The following is a 14506-nucleotide window of genomic DNA, read 5'->3' as shown; positions in this document are numbered from 1 at the left end:
GCCTGTTCTGTCTAGAGTGTAAGCCCCCAGGTCATAGGAACCAGGTCTTATTCATCTGTGTAGCCTCAATTCCTCCTAGCTATGTTCCTGGGACAGATTAGGTGATAAAGAAAAATTTATTGCACACTTGCAAAGTGAATGAGTGAGTAGGTGGGTAGAAGGATGAAGAGATGGATGATGGATGGATGGATGGAGAGTAGATGAATGGATGGGTGGAAGGTGTGGATGGATGAATGGGTGTTGGTAAATGGATGAATGGATGGATGGAGGGAGGGATGGGTGAATGGGGAGTTGGTGGATTGATGAATGGATAGGATGGATGGAGGCGTGAATGGAGGGTGGTTGGGTGGATGGATGGATAGATGGATGAATTAACAGATGGATGGAGGGAGGGATGAATGGAGGGTGGGTGGATGGATGAAAATAATAATGAAAACATGATATTTTTTATGAAAATAAAGCTGCACAAGACTGTCTGCCCCATGACACCAAAGCTGGAAGAATCCTTGGAGAGCTTCAGAGGCATATCTAGAGCCAGCAAAGCCCAAGGTGAAACTCATGCTAGAATGAGGCAAGCTATAGTCTTTTTTAAAAAATCCTTTCTTTTTCGAGTAAACAATTCAATTTTTTTTTTTGCTCTTATCATATTCTCTCCCACTCACAGACATTTTTGCAATGGATGTAACCTCATTATTTTATTATTAGTCATAAACCATGGGTAATTCACTTTTTAAATGGATTTTGTTGCTTGCTGAAGTGCTGCATCAGCTTACTATGACTTAGTTCCCAGCCAGCACAAGGAGCTCTGTGTGTGACCCCACTGCAGGTCCGGGGGAGTCGTTCTGTTCTATTGGGTGAATCCTCCTGTGGTCCAAAGGGTCTGAATGCCACTCAAGGATTTTCCTGCACAAGAGGGCAGGTTGTGATTACCATTCTCCCAGGGAAGTCACATTCTGTATTTTATAAGGCACATACTAGGTCTTATTCAATCTATGTGAATATTTAACAGCATGTAGTTTGACGGCTTCTACAGATGAAGCTTCCCCAAAGTACATTTCCTCTTGGTTCTGATTTCACATCTGTGATCGATTGGTGATGTCTGCCAGACACCAGGGTGGGGGAGGGGTACAGTCACGTGGTTTGCCTTATATATCACACCCTATACCATACTACACCTGGGGGTTGTCTATTCCCAGATGCTGCAAGTGAAAAAGCTGTGTCCCCTAGAGAGGACAGTGGGGTCAGGCACAGCCAGAGTCAGGCTGTCTCCTGAGCGCCTTTTGGGAGCCTTGCAGATGGACAGACCTGTATTTGACTCCCGCCTCTCACTTCTTAGCTGCGTGGTGTTGGGCAAGTTACTGAAGTTTGCTCATCTGTAACATGGGGAGGATGATGTTTAAGTAGCAGAGCTGTCGTGAAGGATAAACTGTCCAATGAGCCTATGCGGTAGTTCCCATGTCTGTGTGGCACAAAGGGGGACCCGAGAGTGGGCTCTTGTCCAACACTAGGAAATGAATTGTCAGTGGAGACACACGTGCTGTCAAATCAAGAGACTTTACTGGGTGGAGCGCAGCAGGGTAAGGGAACCCAGGAGGACTGCTCTGCCGCGGGGCTCACAGGGTTTTATGGGGATGGGATTAGTTTCCAGGTTGTCTGTGGCCAGTCACTCTGACTCAGGGTCCTTGCTGGTGGTGCACGCATCACTCAGCCAAGACGGATTCCAGCAAGGAGGATTCTGGGAGATTGGTAGGACATACAGCATCTCCTTTTGACCTTTCCTGAATTCTTCCAGTTGGTGGTGGCTTGTTAGTTCCGAGTTCCTCACCAGGACCTCCTGTTGTAAAATAACTCATGCAAATGGTTACTATGGTGCCTGGTCAGGGTGCACAGTTTCAGTCAGTTTTTCCCTTAACACTGGAATCTGAAGAACCCATGTTCCATCCCCCAAATCTCTGCCACAGTCTCCACCCATCCATCTACACACACGCACACACACTGCCCCCAGTAACTGGCTCTGCTTCCTGTGGACCCCACCCACTGCAGTATAAGGCAAGGCAAGATAGGTAGTGATGAGCGTGTAAATGGTTGTGTTCTACCTCCAGCTCTGTCTCTTGCTATTCATGACCGTAGGCCTCTTTTCCACTCCAGTCTCCCCAGATATACTGGTACAATGGAGGTCATAAAAGTACCAACCCAACAAGGTTGTTGTAAGGATTTGAAGAGTCAGTCCAAGTTAGTTAGTAAGGGTTCAGTAAATATCAGCAATGTCTATATCATCAATTAGTCTACTGTGGGTCTTCAGGGCTACTAGTTCTTGCTCACAAAGGGTCATTGTGAGGATTGAGACACTGCTCTTCTAAGCACCTACATGGGGTCTCCAGCTGGGAGGGGTTGTTACTGCTCAGTCTCTCTGTGGTGACTTTGACTTCTCCCTGGTGCCATCTCTCCTGCTTTGACCTTGGGGATTGAGCTGTCACTAGAGCCGCAGGGACAGGAGGCAGGGATGCCTCACTGCTGCCTACAAGGACCTGTTTCCCCTGAGACATCAGAGCTGCCTGTTACTGACTGATGGGTGGATTTGATTTTCGTATTTGATTTGATTTTAGTATTGTTTAAAAGGAGCACGATATAATCATTTGTGAACACACTTAAATCACTCAGCAGGATGAAATAAAAACATCAAACAAAAAATCACAGCTCAGAAAGCAAGCAGGCTCTGATTTCCCCCTCCATCTGGCTGGGCCAGGGGAAGTTTGCTGTTGTAGCGGAAGGTGGGAGGGCATGGGTAGGACCAAAGGGGAACCTCATGAGCCTCAGACCACCAAAGACTTAAGGCCCCAGCCATCACAGATGGAATGGGGCTTCCCAGGTGACACTAGTGGTAAAGAATCCGCCTGCCAACGCAGGAGACGCCCAGAGATGCAGGTTCATCCCCGGGTCAGGAAGATCCCTTGGAGCAGGAAACAGCAACCCACTCCAGCATTCTTGCTGAAAAATTCCGTGGACAGAGGAGACTCTCGGGCTACAGTTCAAGGGGCCGCTAAGAGTTGGACACAACTGAGCACACACGCATCGCCCCATAACAGAGGGAACAGAGAAGCCCGGAGAGGTTGAGTGACCGGCTCAAGGTCACACAGGAAAACCTGCCATCAGCCCAGGGCTCAGATGTGATTCGATGCTGAGCCCAGCTCAAAGTAGGGCTCACGGGGACCAACATGAAGGATCCTCTGCTCCTGCTGGATTGGGAGAGGGCAGCCACCTGCACTCATCCTCTGTACTGTGGCTGGGAGAAAGCAGGATGGTGCAATTCATTCATTCACTCACTCATTCACCCAGGAAGTACCAAGCACCCACTATGTGCCAGGCCCTGTATTAGAGGCCTGAGATCCAGTGAATCCGGAAGAGCTAAGACTGTGGCTGGAGAGGGGAGATGCCTATTGGGACAGGCACATGGGGCCAGCCACCTACTGACACCTTGAATGAAGGACTTTCATAAGCACTTCCCAAAGCTAAGACTCAACAAACTCAGGAAATATTGCAAGCGAGGCTCTTCCCACCTATTGTCTCATTTTACCCTCAGGGAAGCCCTGCTCCTCACAGAACATTAGCTCTGTTTTGCAGAGAAGGAAGCTGAGGCCCAGAGTAGTTAGGTGACTTCACCAAGGGCACAGAGTCGGTCCATGATGGTGGCCATGCTCTTCCCACTTGGCCCAAGCTGTGTGGGCTTGGGGAGGAGGAAGGGAACAGGTCTCAGAGATCTGGGAACATGCCTTTAGGTGGTGGCAGGAGGGGTCTGTGGCAAACAGGAGCCCCTGGAGAGTAGGTACCCCATTCTACTCATCCCTCTAGCCCCAGCGCCCAGCCCGGTACCTGGCACATTGTAGGAGTTAATGAAGAGCTTGTTCAACTGCGCTGGACCACTGGGCTTTGGTGGTCAACAAAAGCCTCTCTGAGCCTTTGTTAGCAGCCCAAACTGTATCCTGATGCCTCTTCCCTGCACCTCAAGGACAGCCCCCCTCTGGCCAAGCACTTCCTCATCCACAGGAGTGAGCTGAACACTCTTGCCGACTGTGTTCTCTGCAAAAGAACTCACAAAGGGGATTTTTCCCTTCACTCTCAAGGTGGTTATTCCCAGAGTGACGGCTTCCCACTGGCTCTGAGCCAGGATTCCTCTGGCTTCTTCTTGATCAGTTTCACCAACACCAAAAGGGAAGAAAACACCTTCTGAGCCAAATACTCAGACCCAATTGATCATCCGAGAGCAGCCCACCCTCTGCCCACCCTTTCTTCTGGTTTGTATCAAGTGAGACACAGAGGCTCAAAACCTGGAAGATTCTGGAGGCGTTTCAGCAGCTCTCTGGTCCCTATGCCCTGCTTTATGCAGCAGGAAAGTGAGGTTCGCAGGTTACCATTCCTGCCTAAGGAACCATGTAAGTGACTGGAACCTCACTGGGTGTGCAAACTCTGCACTGTAAGCCTTGGCATTCCTGTGAGATGCTTGGGGGTCACTGCAAGGACCAGGAGGCTGAGTATGAGACTCCGGGCTCCCCATCTCCTACCTGCACCCACAGCAGCTCTTCTTTGCTTGTTTATTATATTGGTGTTCATGTCATATTTGATTTGAAGGGAGGGAAAGTTTTATGGGTTTTGAAAGTTAGGAGTTTTGCAGTCTGAAACACCTGGAATCAATGTAATCTGTGACCCAGGGAAATGGGGCATAACCCGACTGAGCCTCAATTTCTTCATCTGTTTAATGGGGATAACAATATCAACCTTACTGCTCGATGAGAAGATAAAATGAGAAAACTCAAAGGGCCAGGACAGAGCCTAACACATGGATGGCACCCAATAACAGGGCTTCACTTCTTCCTAGAAGCCCCAGCAATGCTCCTCTCACGACGCTACCTGTTACATTTCATTTCTTGCACAATCACCAAAAAACGGTCAAAACCACAGCATGCTAGCTTCCCAGTTAATCAAACGTTGATAGAGATCCCAGAGAGACTTCAAAAGTAACAGAAAATAAATGTGCATCACGAGTCATCAGGGTGTATTTCTGCATTTCCGATCAAAGCACGGCAGGGGTCTCTGTTCCCAGGTCACTGTACAAGGTGAGACAGAGCCCCAGTAAGGAGATAAGATGCCAACAACATCTTCAGTTTATTCAGCATCTGTTATTCACCAGACACTCTTGGAGATGTTTCCTCTTACTACAGAACAAGGCAGAAAATAATCTTAACATTTGGCTTTAGAATTCCACCCAGGGAGGAAAGTGCCTTTCCTTGAGACTCCATAAGAGAGGATGTTACCGTGCACCAAGATGTCAAAGGATGATGCAGCTACTTAAGAATATGTGGGTTCTGCTTCTGGAAAGGATGGCAAAGCAGATGAGGAGAGAGAAAGCAGGAAGGAGAGAAGGAGGAACATGGAGAGGGGTTGGGCTTAGGCAAGGAGAAGGGGCTTTGCTCTGATGTAGACCCTCCTCCAACTCTGACATCTTCCATATAATCTAACGCCCTGGGTGAATGGGCTTTCATGAAAATGAATGAGGGGCTGAGTTTTGCATCCCATGCATATGACCCAGAACAGAGACCAGAAGACGTCAGCCAAGGGTGACAGCTGGCTTACACATACCTTGTGTTCAAAACCCACAATGTCCCTCTGAAGTAGTTAATATCTCAGGGTGTTTCTCACGCAGAAAGGGCAAGTCCCCCACTACGCAAATGGCAGAGTCAGGATTCCAACCCAGCTGGGTCTGAGCACAGAGGGTCCTTCCAGCAGACAGGGAACCAGGATCCCAGCCAGGTGGGTTAGCGAGGAAGAAGTAGAAGCCAGGCAGATCCGAACAAAGACCCCGACCCGGCCCTGGGAAGGAGCCGGCAATGAGAACTCCAGAGTCTAAAAGGATTGGGTCCAGGTGATCATGGTGTCCGGCGCCTAAATCAAAAGGCCAAGTGGCTGACACAACAAAAGAGTCGGGTGGGTACCAGCTAAGCTCAGTGGGCATCTCTCCTTGTCTCCCTCCTCCTATCTCTCTCCTCTGGTCTTTCCTACCCTTTCCAGGAGCTGCTGCTGCTGCTGCTGCTGCTGCTAAGTCACTTCAGTCGTGTCCAACTCTTTGCGACCCCATAGACGGCAGCCCACCAGGCTCCCCTGTCCCTGGGATTCTCCAGGCAAGAACACTGGAGTGCAGGAGGAACACATTAATATACAGTCTCATCATTGTCCCAGCGTCCTCCCTAAAGGAGCATCGTAGCCAAGGCCTTAGAGTGTGGGTTGCAGACACAAGGAAAAGGCCAAAGGAGCTTAGCAACTGGTGGCTCAGTTCAGTTCAGTTCAGTTGCTCAGTTCGGTCCGACTCTTTGCGACCCCATGAATCGCAGCAGCCAGGCCTCCCTGTCCATCACCAACTCCCGCAGTTCACTCAGACTCACATCCATCGAGTAGATGATGCCATCCAGCCATCTCATCCTCTGCCGTCCCCTTCTCCTCCTGCCCCCAATCCTTCCCACCAGCAGGGTCTTTTCCAATGAGTCAACTGGTGGCTCAGAAAACAATAAAGAATCGTCCTACAATGCAGGAGACCCAGGTTCAATCCCTGGGGTGGGAAGATCCCCTGGAGAAGGAAATGGCAGTCCACTGCAGTATTCTCACCTGGAGAATCCCTTGAACAGAGGAGCCTCGTCGCTGCAGCCCATGGATTTGCAAAAAGTCGGACACGACTGAGCCACTGGCCGACTCCCTCCTGGCATCTCTGACTATGGGCAGCTAGGCTGACTGCAGCGCCACCTGCTGGCACACCTTGGAATCTGCAGGCTGGGAGAGGCTGGGGAAGCCAGCAGCTGAGAAGTAGCGTAGGCTATCCCGGCACAGGGAGGTGCAAACACCAGTTTCTCTGTATAAAATGAAAACGTCTGTAGAGAAAAGCCTCAAGACAGTGGAGCAATGAGAGGCAAGCACCAGCAGCTTGCCTCATCCACCCAACAGCTTCAAGGTCCACCAGAACCTTCCCCCCATTTACATCTCCACCCCAGATCTCCGTCCCCAGCTTCAGACTCCTAGCTGTCTGAGTACCATCTTGACTTGGATGTCTGCACTGACAGGAGTCCGTATCATAATAAACCCAACGCAAAATAACTTGAGCTAAAAAAGGATGGAGATTTTCTGGTCTGTAAAACCAGATTGTAAGGACAGCAGAGGTGGAGCTGGTCTGTTTGTTGAAGGAATGAAAGGGCAGAAAAACATGAAGACATTTGTTAGGAGGAAGAAGATAGGAACTGAGTCTCGGGGATCCGACTAGCTGCTGGGCATTTATCTCATTTAGACCAATGAGGAGGCTAAAAGCTGGGGCTGGAGAACGGGGGTTTCATCACGTAGTCAAAGTCACAGAGCTAGCCCATGAAACAGTGGGATTCAAGGTTCTGTCTGACTTGCTCCACTGCCTCTAATTTTCAAATTAAAATTATAGATATAGAAACAGAGACTTAGAGAATGATCTTATGGTTACCAGAGGGGAAGGGATAGTTAGGGAGTTTGAGATGGACATATACACACTGCTAGGTTTAAAATGATTAACCAACAAGGTCTTACAGTATAGCACAGGGAACTCTGTTCAATATTATGGGAGCATGGGAGAGGAGTCTGAGGGAGAATGTGTATGTACGGCTGAGTCCTTTTGCTGTGCACCTGAAATTGTCACAATGCTGTTGATCTGTTATACGCCAATACAAAATAAAAAATTTTTAAATAAATAAAATTTTTAAATTATAGATGTAGGGTCTATGGCTAGGCATAAGGGCTTAAGAGATTTTTGAATCCCCAACTGTACCTGCAATGCTTGAATCTCTCTCTTCCCATCCCAGCCAGGTAGTTATATGGTTTCTGCTTGCACACCCTTCATGATGGGGAACTCAGGCTCAAGAGAGTGATTTTATTATTGAATCATAAGAGTAGGTTAGCAAGTTGAGACAGAGTGTATCTTTCTTCAGCATTAAAGAAGGGAAGGCAGGGGCTGTGCCTACCGCTGTGTCTGCAGCATCAATCAATGTGATCGCCCTCCCCACTTCCCTCAGTACACCTGTTCTTGTGTCTGCCTTTCCCTGGGGATTCCAGGAAACAAATCTAATTCTTCTTCCCGGAGACAGCCCTTCAGATATTTGAAGACAGTGCTTCAGGGTCCCTCTGAGGCTTTGCTTACTCAGGATAAATAGTCCAACCCACTTTCAGACACCCGTTGGTAAGCAAGAGCTGATGCTGTACACACTGCGATTTTCCAGCTGCTGTGCTGTGGGAGGCTTCAGAAAACTTGATGGGACGAATGATAAACCAGGCCCCGCAGGGAAGCCATGGTATCTGGATCCCACGTGCATGCGTGCTCAGTCGTATCCGACTCTCTGCAACCCCATGGACTGTAGCCCGCCAGGCTCCTCTCTCCATGGAATTCTCCAGGAAAGACTGCTGGAGTGGGTTGCCATTTCCTACTCCAGGGGATTTCCCCACCCAAGGATCAAACCCGAGTCTCTTGCATCTTCTGCACTGGCAGGGGGATTCTTGACTGCTGGTGCCACATGGGAAGCCCCAGGTCTGGATCATGACCTCTGCATTCAAAAAGTGGGGGGGGGGAGTGACTGACCCTGAACAAACTGTGGCCCATCCACAGACCTTCACCTGCTACATTCTAGGTTCACCCACTGTGGGAAACCGTTTTAGAGGAAAAATAAATGAGTCTCTCCCAAAACGATTTTACATCATTTTAGGCCCCCAGTCTTGCCAAAAGTCATTATGAATTCTTCCCAAATCCAGTTTGTGTGCTTATGGATCCAACAGTGTGCAACGTGGGGACCCCGTCCATCCTAATCATACGCTCTCAAACCTACTCTTCAACCCTCCCAATTTACAGATGGGGAAGCTGAGGTCCAGAGGAGAGCAGTGACGTATCCAACGTTGTACAGGAAATCTGCAAAATCCTGGTCTGCTCATGAACTCCAAAGAAAGATGAGAGAGGAATCCAAAGAAAGATGAGAGAGGAATCCAGAGAAAGATGAGAGAGTAATGCAAACCTTCCAGGGAAAGGAAGAAGAAATGAGCTGTAGGAAAAAACGAAAGAGAAAAGCTCTGGAGTATTTTTCTCTCTCTCTTGTGTCAATTTCCTATAGAGACACAGAGACAATGTAATAGTATATATATAAGCAAGGTTGAAGTCAGAAAGTCCTAGGTCCACATGCTGACTCTGCCAGTGACTTTGTGCATGACCTTGGACAGGCTACTTAACCTTTCTTTTTATTTTTTCTTTTATTTATTTACTTGACCATGCCGTGTGTCATGCAGGATCTTAGTTCCCCGGCCAGAAATGAAACCACACCTGCTGCAGTGGAAGCATGGAATGTTAACCACTGAAGTGCCAGGGAAGTCCCTATTAACCTTTCTTATACTCAGTTTCCTCCCAAATAAAATTATAACAGGAACATCTCTGTAAGCCTTAAAATAAAATATATAAAGAGATTTTTGATTCTCAGTTATGGTGGAGCAACTTATACAAGGCTAACTAACCCTCCTGGAACTAACAATTATAAACTCTGGGCAAAAGATTTCAGAAGTACTATTTGATGGGAGGGACACTAAAAACAGGCAGGAACTGGAATGTTTATACAGACTTTGAAGGAAGGGACCCACCCTGGATAAAATACACATTTATCAATATTTATCGGATCACTCCTTTGAGGACACGTCAACTTCTAAGGGAATATTATAGCTCAAGCAGAAAGCAGTCATCATGGAGTTAAAAAGTCTCAAGCCAGAGTTCAGGGTTGCCAGAAAAGCTAAAAAAAATGGGGAGAAAAACCCTAGAAAGGAGGGAGGGGCCCACAGAGCCCTCCAATTTTTACCCCACTTCTCTGCTGCAGAGAAATGCAAGACAACAAATTGTGGAAGTGGGAAGATGCGGCTGGGATAAAAGACTTTGAGAAGATCAGCATTTATAGGGAAAGTTATAAAAGGTAAGATAGGAGAACTGGCTTTGGAGCCAGATGTTGAAGGCCTGGGAGGTCCCTGGAGTTTAGGCTGTCACGAAGTAGCTGATCAATTAATTGTTTATTAATTGCATAAGTGAATGAAGGAGCCACTGGGTGTGTTGCAGCTGAAGCTCCAGGGCTGAATGCTGCCCCCTCCTTCCTGTCTTGCAGCTCACATACCTGCCCCCGCCGTGGGGTGAGTGCCGGTCCTCCGAGATGGGGCTCGACTTCTTTCCTGTTTACAGCATCACCGCCTGTAGGATTGACTGTGAGACCCGCTACATCGTGGAGAACTGTAACTGTCGCATGGTCCACATGCCAGGTCAGTGCCGGGGGAGGGTGGCCACAGGGCGCCCGGGACTGCCTGCCACCTTCTTTGCATTTCTCACCCGATGGGACACTCTTCACCCACTCCACAAGGATGCCAAGGGATGCTGTTCTGGGAAGACGGTTATTTGATGTGCAGACATTTTGGGGGCAGATGGGAACATCCAGTCTGGCAACCAAGGCAACATCCTGGTCTCCAGAGTGGACAGAAGTTTGGAGAGCATTTCTCCCAGTGTTCAATATGTTTGCTAGCTGCTTGCTGTTCTTCCCTCCTAGAGCTTAGTGACCACATATCTGGATGTTTACAATTCTCCCGTCCTGGTGTGGTACACATTCAGACATCCAGATGTTTATTGCTTTTCTCCAGATATTTCCCTTCTTGCATCCAAATGTCTAACACTCTTTCAAGTGGGGCAAGAGTCCATCAGCCAGCAAATGAATGCATGTGTCCTGACATTTCTGTTGTCAGACTAACAATGCATGAAGCCATCACTAGAGGCAGTCGGCTTGTCACAGGTAGCAGGGGTTGGTGCTGACCGGGGCAGGAAGAGCTTGGTACTGCAGCCCTGAAGGAAGGACGATTGAGGCTACAATCAGTGGCCTTGGCTTCCAACTCAGCTCCCGCCACATGACTGCTGTGTGACCTGGCACAAGTTACTAAACATCTCTGCTCTTACCTCCATCATCTTTAAAACGCAAACGTTTGCTGTTAAGAGGATAAAATTAAGCTAAGATATAAAAATGCTTTGTTGGGAATTCCCTGGAGGCCCAGTGGTTAGGATTCTGAGCTTCCAGTGCAAGAGGGTCTGGCTTTGATCCCTGGGAACTAAGGGAACTAAGATCCCACAGTGCAGCCAAAAAAAAATGCTTTGTCAACTGCAAATGTCAGTGGTGACTGTGTTAACACATGGGGAGAGGGAATTGAGAGTACTGCTGACTGAAGCCCTACTATGTGCAGGGAACTTTACTATTGTATTTCGTGGCTATTGTTTCATGATTATATCATACTTTATCTAACTAAATCCTGACCTCGGACATTTAGCTCATTACCAATTGTTTTCTGTCATAACCAATGCTGAAATGGACATCCTTAGAGCTAAATTCTGAACGATTGCATTAGTAATCAGTAATTTCTCTAGTAATCTAAATTTAGGATTATCAATCTTTAAAATTGCCTCTGAGAAGCAGGCAAAGATAGAATGGAATAGAAGACAAAACAAAAAGAGAAACATATCAGTTAAATTCTTATTAGAAAAGAGGAGCCATTTCAGTTCTTCAGCTCTTGGGGAAAAAAAGGTGTTTAAGGAAAAAATAAGAAGATGTTGTGGTGGACTTTGACGTTTGCTGTTGTTGAGTCACTAAGTTGTGTCTGACCTTTTGCGACCCCATGGACTGCAGCACACCAGGCCTCTCTTGTCCCTGACCATCTCCCAGAGTTCACCCGAGTTCATGCCCATTGAGTCGGTGATGCCATCCAGGCATCTCATCCTCTGCCGTCCCCTTCTCCTTTTGCCTTCAACCTTTCCCAGCATCAGGGTCTTTTCCAATGAGTTGGCTTTGACTTTAGCACGTGGGAAAAGAATAAACAAAGTTTCTGGATTTCTGCAGAGACCAGAGAGAATTGAGCACTGGTAAATGCTACCTGGGCATTCCTGTGGCTCAGTGGTAAAGATTCTGCCTGCCGATGCCGGAGATGCAGGTTCACTCCCTGAATTGGGAAGGTCACCTGGAAAAGGAAATGGCAATTCAACTCCAGTAGTCTTGCCTGGAGAATTCCATGGACAGAGAAGCCTAGCAGACTACAGTCCATAGGATCACAAAGAGTCAGACACAACTGAGAGACTCAACAACAAAAATGCTACCGGCCTGATGCTCAGACTGCGTCACCAGCCAGTGAGGTTTCCCCATGGAACCTGAGCCCAAGCAAGCAGGAGAGATTTTAATCATTCCCCACATGACACTATTACTGGCATCTCAGTTATAATGTGGAATGAAGGGCACAGCAAAGAAGGGACTGACCAAGCAGCCTTCCTCACCTACGGCAGCATGCTGTGATGGAAAGAGCCCTAGGCTCGGGAGCACACAGCCCTGGGTTCCAAGCCCACCTCCATCACTGCAGGCGTGGGAGAACAGGATACTTAAACCTCGATTCTCTCATCAATAAAACAGACACGGTAGTTCCTATTTCCAAAGGGACCTAAGTGGGTTAAAGGGGATGATGCATGCCCAGCGCTTAGTAGATACTTACCACTGCCTCCCTACTGTCAACACTTTCTTTCACCTATATGAACCAGGCTGTCCAACGTGGGAGAAATTAGCTAGATGGTTCCTATTTTCACAGAGAGGATCAGAGCCCAGTCTTCTGGTCCCCCACTACCCTCTGGCAGTCCTGATTGAGAGCTGCCTTCTGACTGTCCACTGGTGAACTGCTACCCCTCCCAAATACCCCGATGCAATCCCTTCCCCCGGCCCAAGGAGGGGAGGGGTTGCTGCCTGAGTACCTCTCCCTGTCTTTCTTCTTTGCAGGGGATGCCCCTTTCTGTACCCCTGAGCAGCACAAGGAGTGTGCAGAACCTGCCCTAGGTCAGTACCAGGGGCCCAGTGGAATGATGGGGGGTGGGCTGCGATTGAGACCTTGGAGACCTTCCAGGTGTGGGAAGGAGATGGGGGAAAGGGGCATGGGGAAGGCTGAGGGGGGAAGGGGCTGGACAGGGCGGCATCCCTGCAGGGACAGCAGAGGGAGACGGAGAGGAGGAAGGAGAGAAGGGTGGGGAGGAGACGGATGCTAGCGATGAGGGTGGAAACCCAACTAAGGAGAGAAAGGAGGCAGAGAAGTGGGGATAGAGAAGGAGTGAGTTTCGGGGCAGCAGAGAGCACTGAGGAATGCAGAGGAGCGGGCAGAGACGGAGAGAGGATGGGCAGTGGGCACCGGGTGGGCGCCGAAGGAGCTTGGCGATACCTCCTGGCACACACCCTGGAGGTTATTCCCAAGCTGTCCTCTCTGCATTCCTCCCTTGAGCCAGGAGAGGTGGGGTCAGGCAGAGGCGTGAGGCCCAGTGTGCACTCCTCAGGGACCCAGGGGAGGCAGGAGCACCCCCACCGCCGCCTCTGCTCCTGGGTGTTTCTTGGTTCACCTCACTCCCCACCCCGGGAAACTTCCAGTAAGCGGAATCACACCAACAAGCTGCAACCCCAGAGCGTGATCCACTCCACACGCCCGCCTCGCCGGGATCTGGGAAATGGTTTACAAGCAAGACAAGCAGGGGGTATTTAAATCATCCGAACTCAAGTCTGTTCAGCAGTTGTACTTGCTGGGTCTAAGTGGAGCAGTTCTGGACTCGCGTGTCCAGATGCCTCCAGGAGGGCTGGTTGGAAAGAGGAGGGACTTCCGGTGAATGCAAAGACTCGCTCTGTGTCCTCAACCAGCCGGCAGAGGAGGCGGCCACTGGCTATAGAGCCCCCCAAGGGAGGACCACGGAGCTTAGGGATTCAGACGCAGTGGCCTCCCACACTTGCCTGTGATGAACAGCCCCCTCTGTAGATGAGATCTGAAGCTGAGAGCAGAGAAGACGGCCCTGGGAGGTCAGAGGTCCAGGACTCCCTGGGAGCCCATGCTTCCAAAGTGGTGCCTATACTTACAAAAGTTAACCTAACCGAAAAGGAAGCAGAAGGAACACAGACCCAAGAGTAACAGAGACAGGACTTCTCTGGGCGTCCAGTGGTGAAGAATCCACCTGCCAGTGCGGAGGACTCGGGTTCAATCCCGGGTCCACGTGCCGAGGAGCAACTAAGCCCCCGTGTGCTATAACTGACGAAGCCCGTGTGCCCTAGAGCCCGTGTTCCACGACAAGAGCAGCCACCCCAGTGAGAACCAGAGAGGAGCCCCTGCTCGCCGCAACTAGAGAAAAGTCCACGTGCAGCAACGAGGACCCAGCAGAGCCAAAAATAATAAGTAAATATTAAATTTAAAAACTCAGCTGAAATGGATGCAGAAAGTATTCAGATAATAAAATTAGTTGACAAGTACATTAAAAGAGTTTTTTTTTTTTAAAGTAACATAGAGTGGACACTTTTGTGACTGCTCATATCCCCATCAACCTCCAGCAAAAGCCCAGCTCCCCTTCTCTCCACAGCCCCCCATCCCTCATTCATACAGAGGGCACCTCCTC

The 14506-nt window shown here is 49.1% G+C and overlaps 1 protein-coding gene across 1 annotated transcript in view; it reads left to right on the top strand.

The window, feature by feature from the left end:
- ASIC2 (acid sensing ion channel subunit 2) overlaps positions 1-14506 on the top strand; it is a 294113-nt gene that overhangs the window by 268349 nt on the left and 11258 nt on the right. The window contains exons 4-5 of the mRNA XM_040244462.1: positions 10182-10332; positions 12864-12920. Coding sequence (XP_040100396.1) covers positions 10182-10332; positions 12864-12920 — 208 coding nt within the window. The remainder of the gene's footprint in view (positions 1-10181; positions 10333-12863; positions 12921-14506) is intronic.

This window comes from Oryx dammah, unplaced genomic scaffold (assembly GCF_014754425.2).
Source record: "Oryx dammah isolate SB20612 unplaced genomic scaffold, SCBI_Odam_1.1 HiC_scaffold_8, whole genome shotgun sequence".
NCBI lineage: Eukaryota > Metazoa > Chordata > Mammalia > Artiodactyla > Bovidae > Oryx > Oryx dammah.
This window is presented reverse-complemented; position numbering and strand designations above follow the sequence as displayed.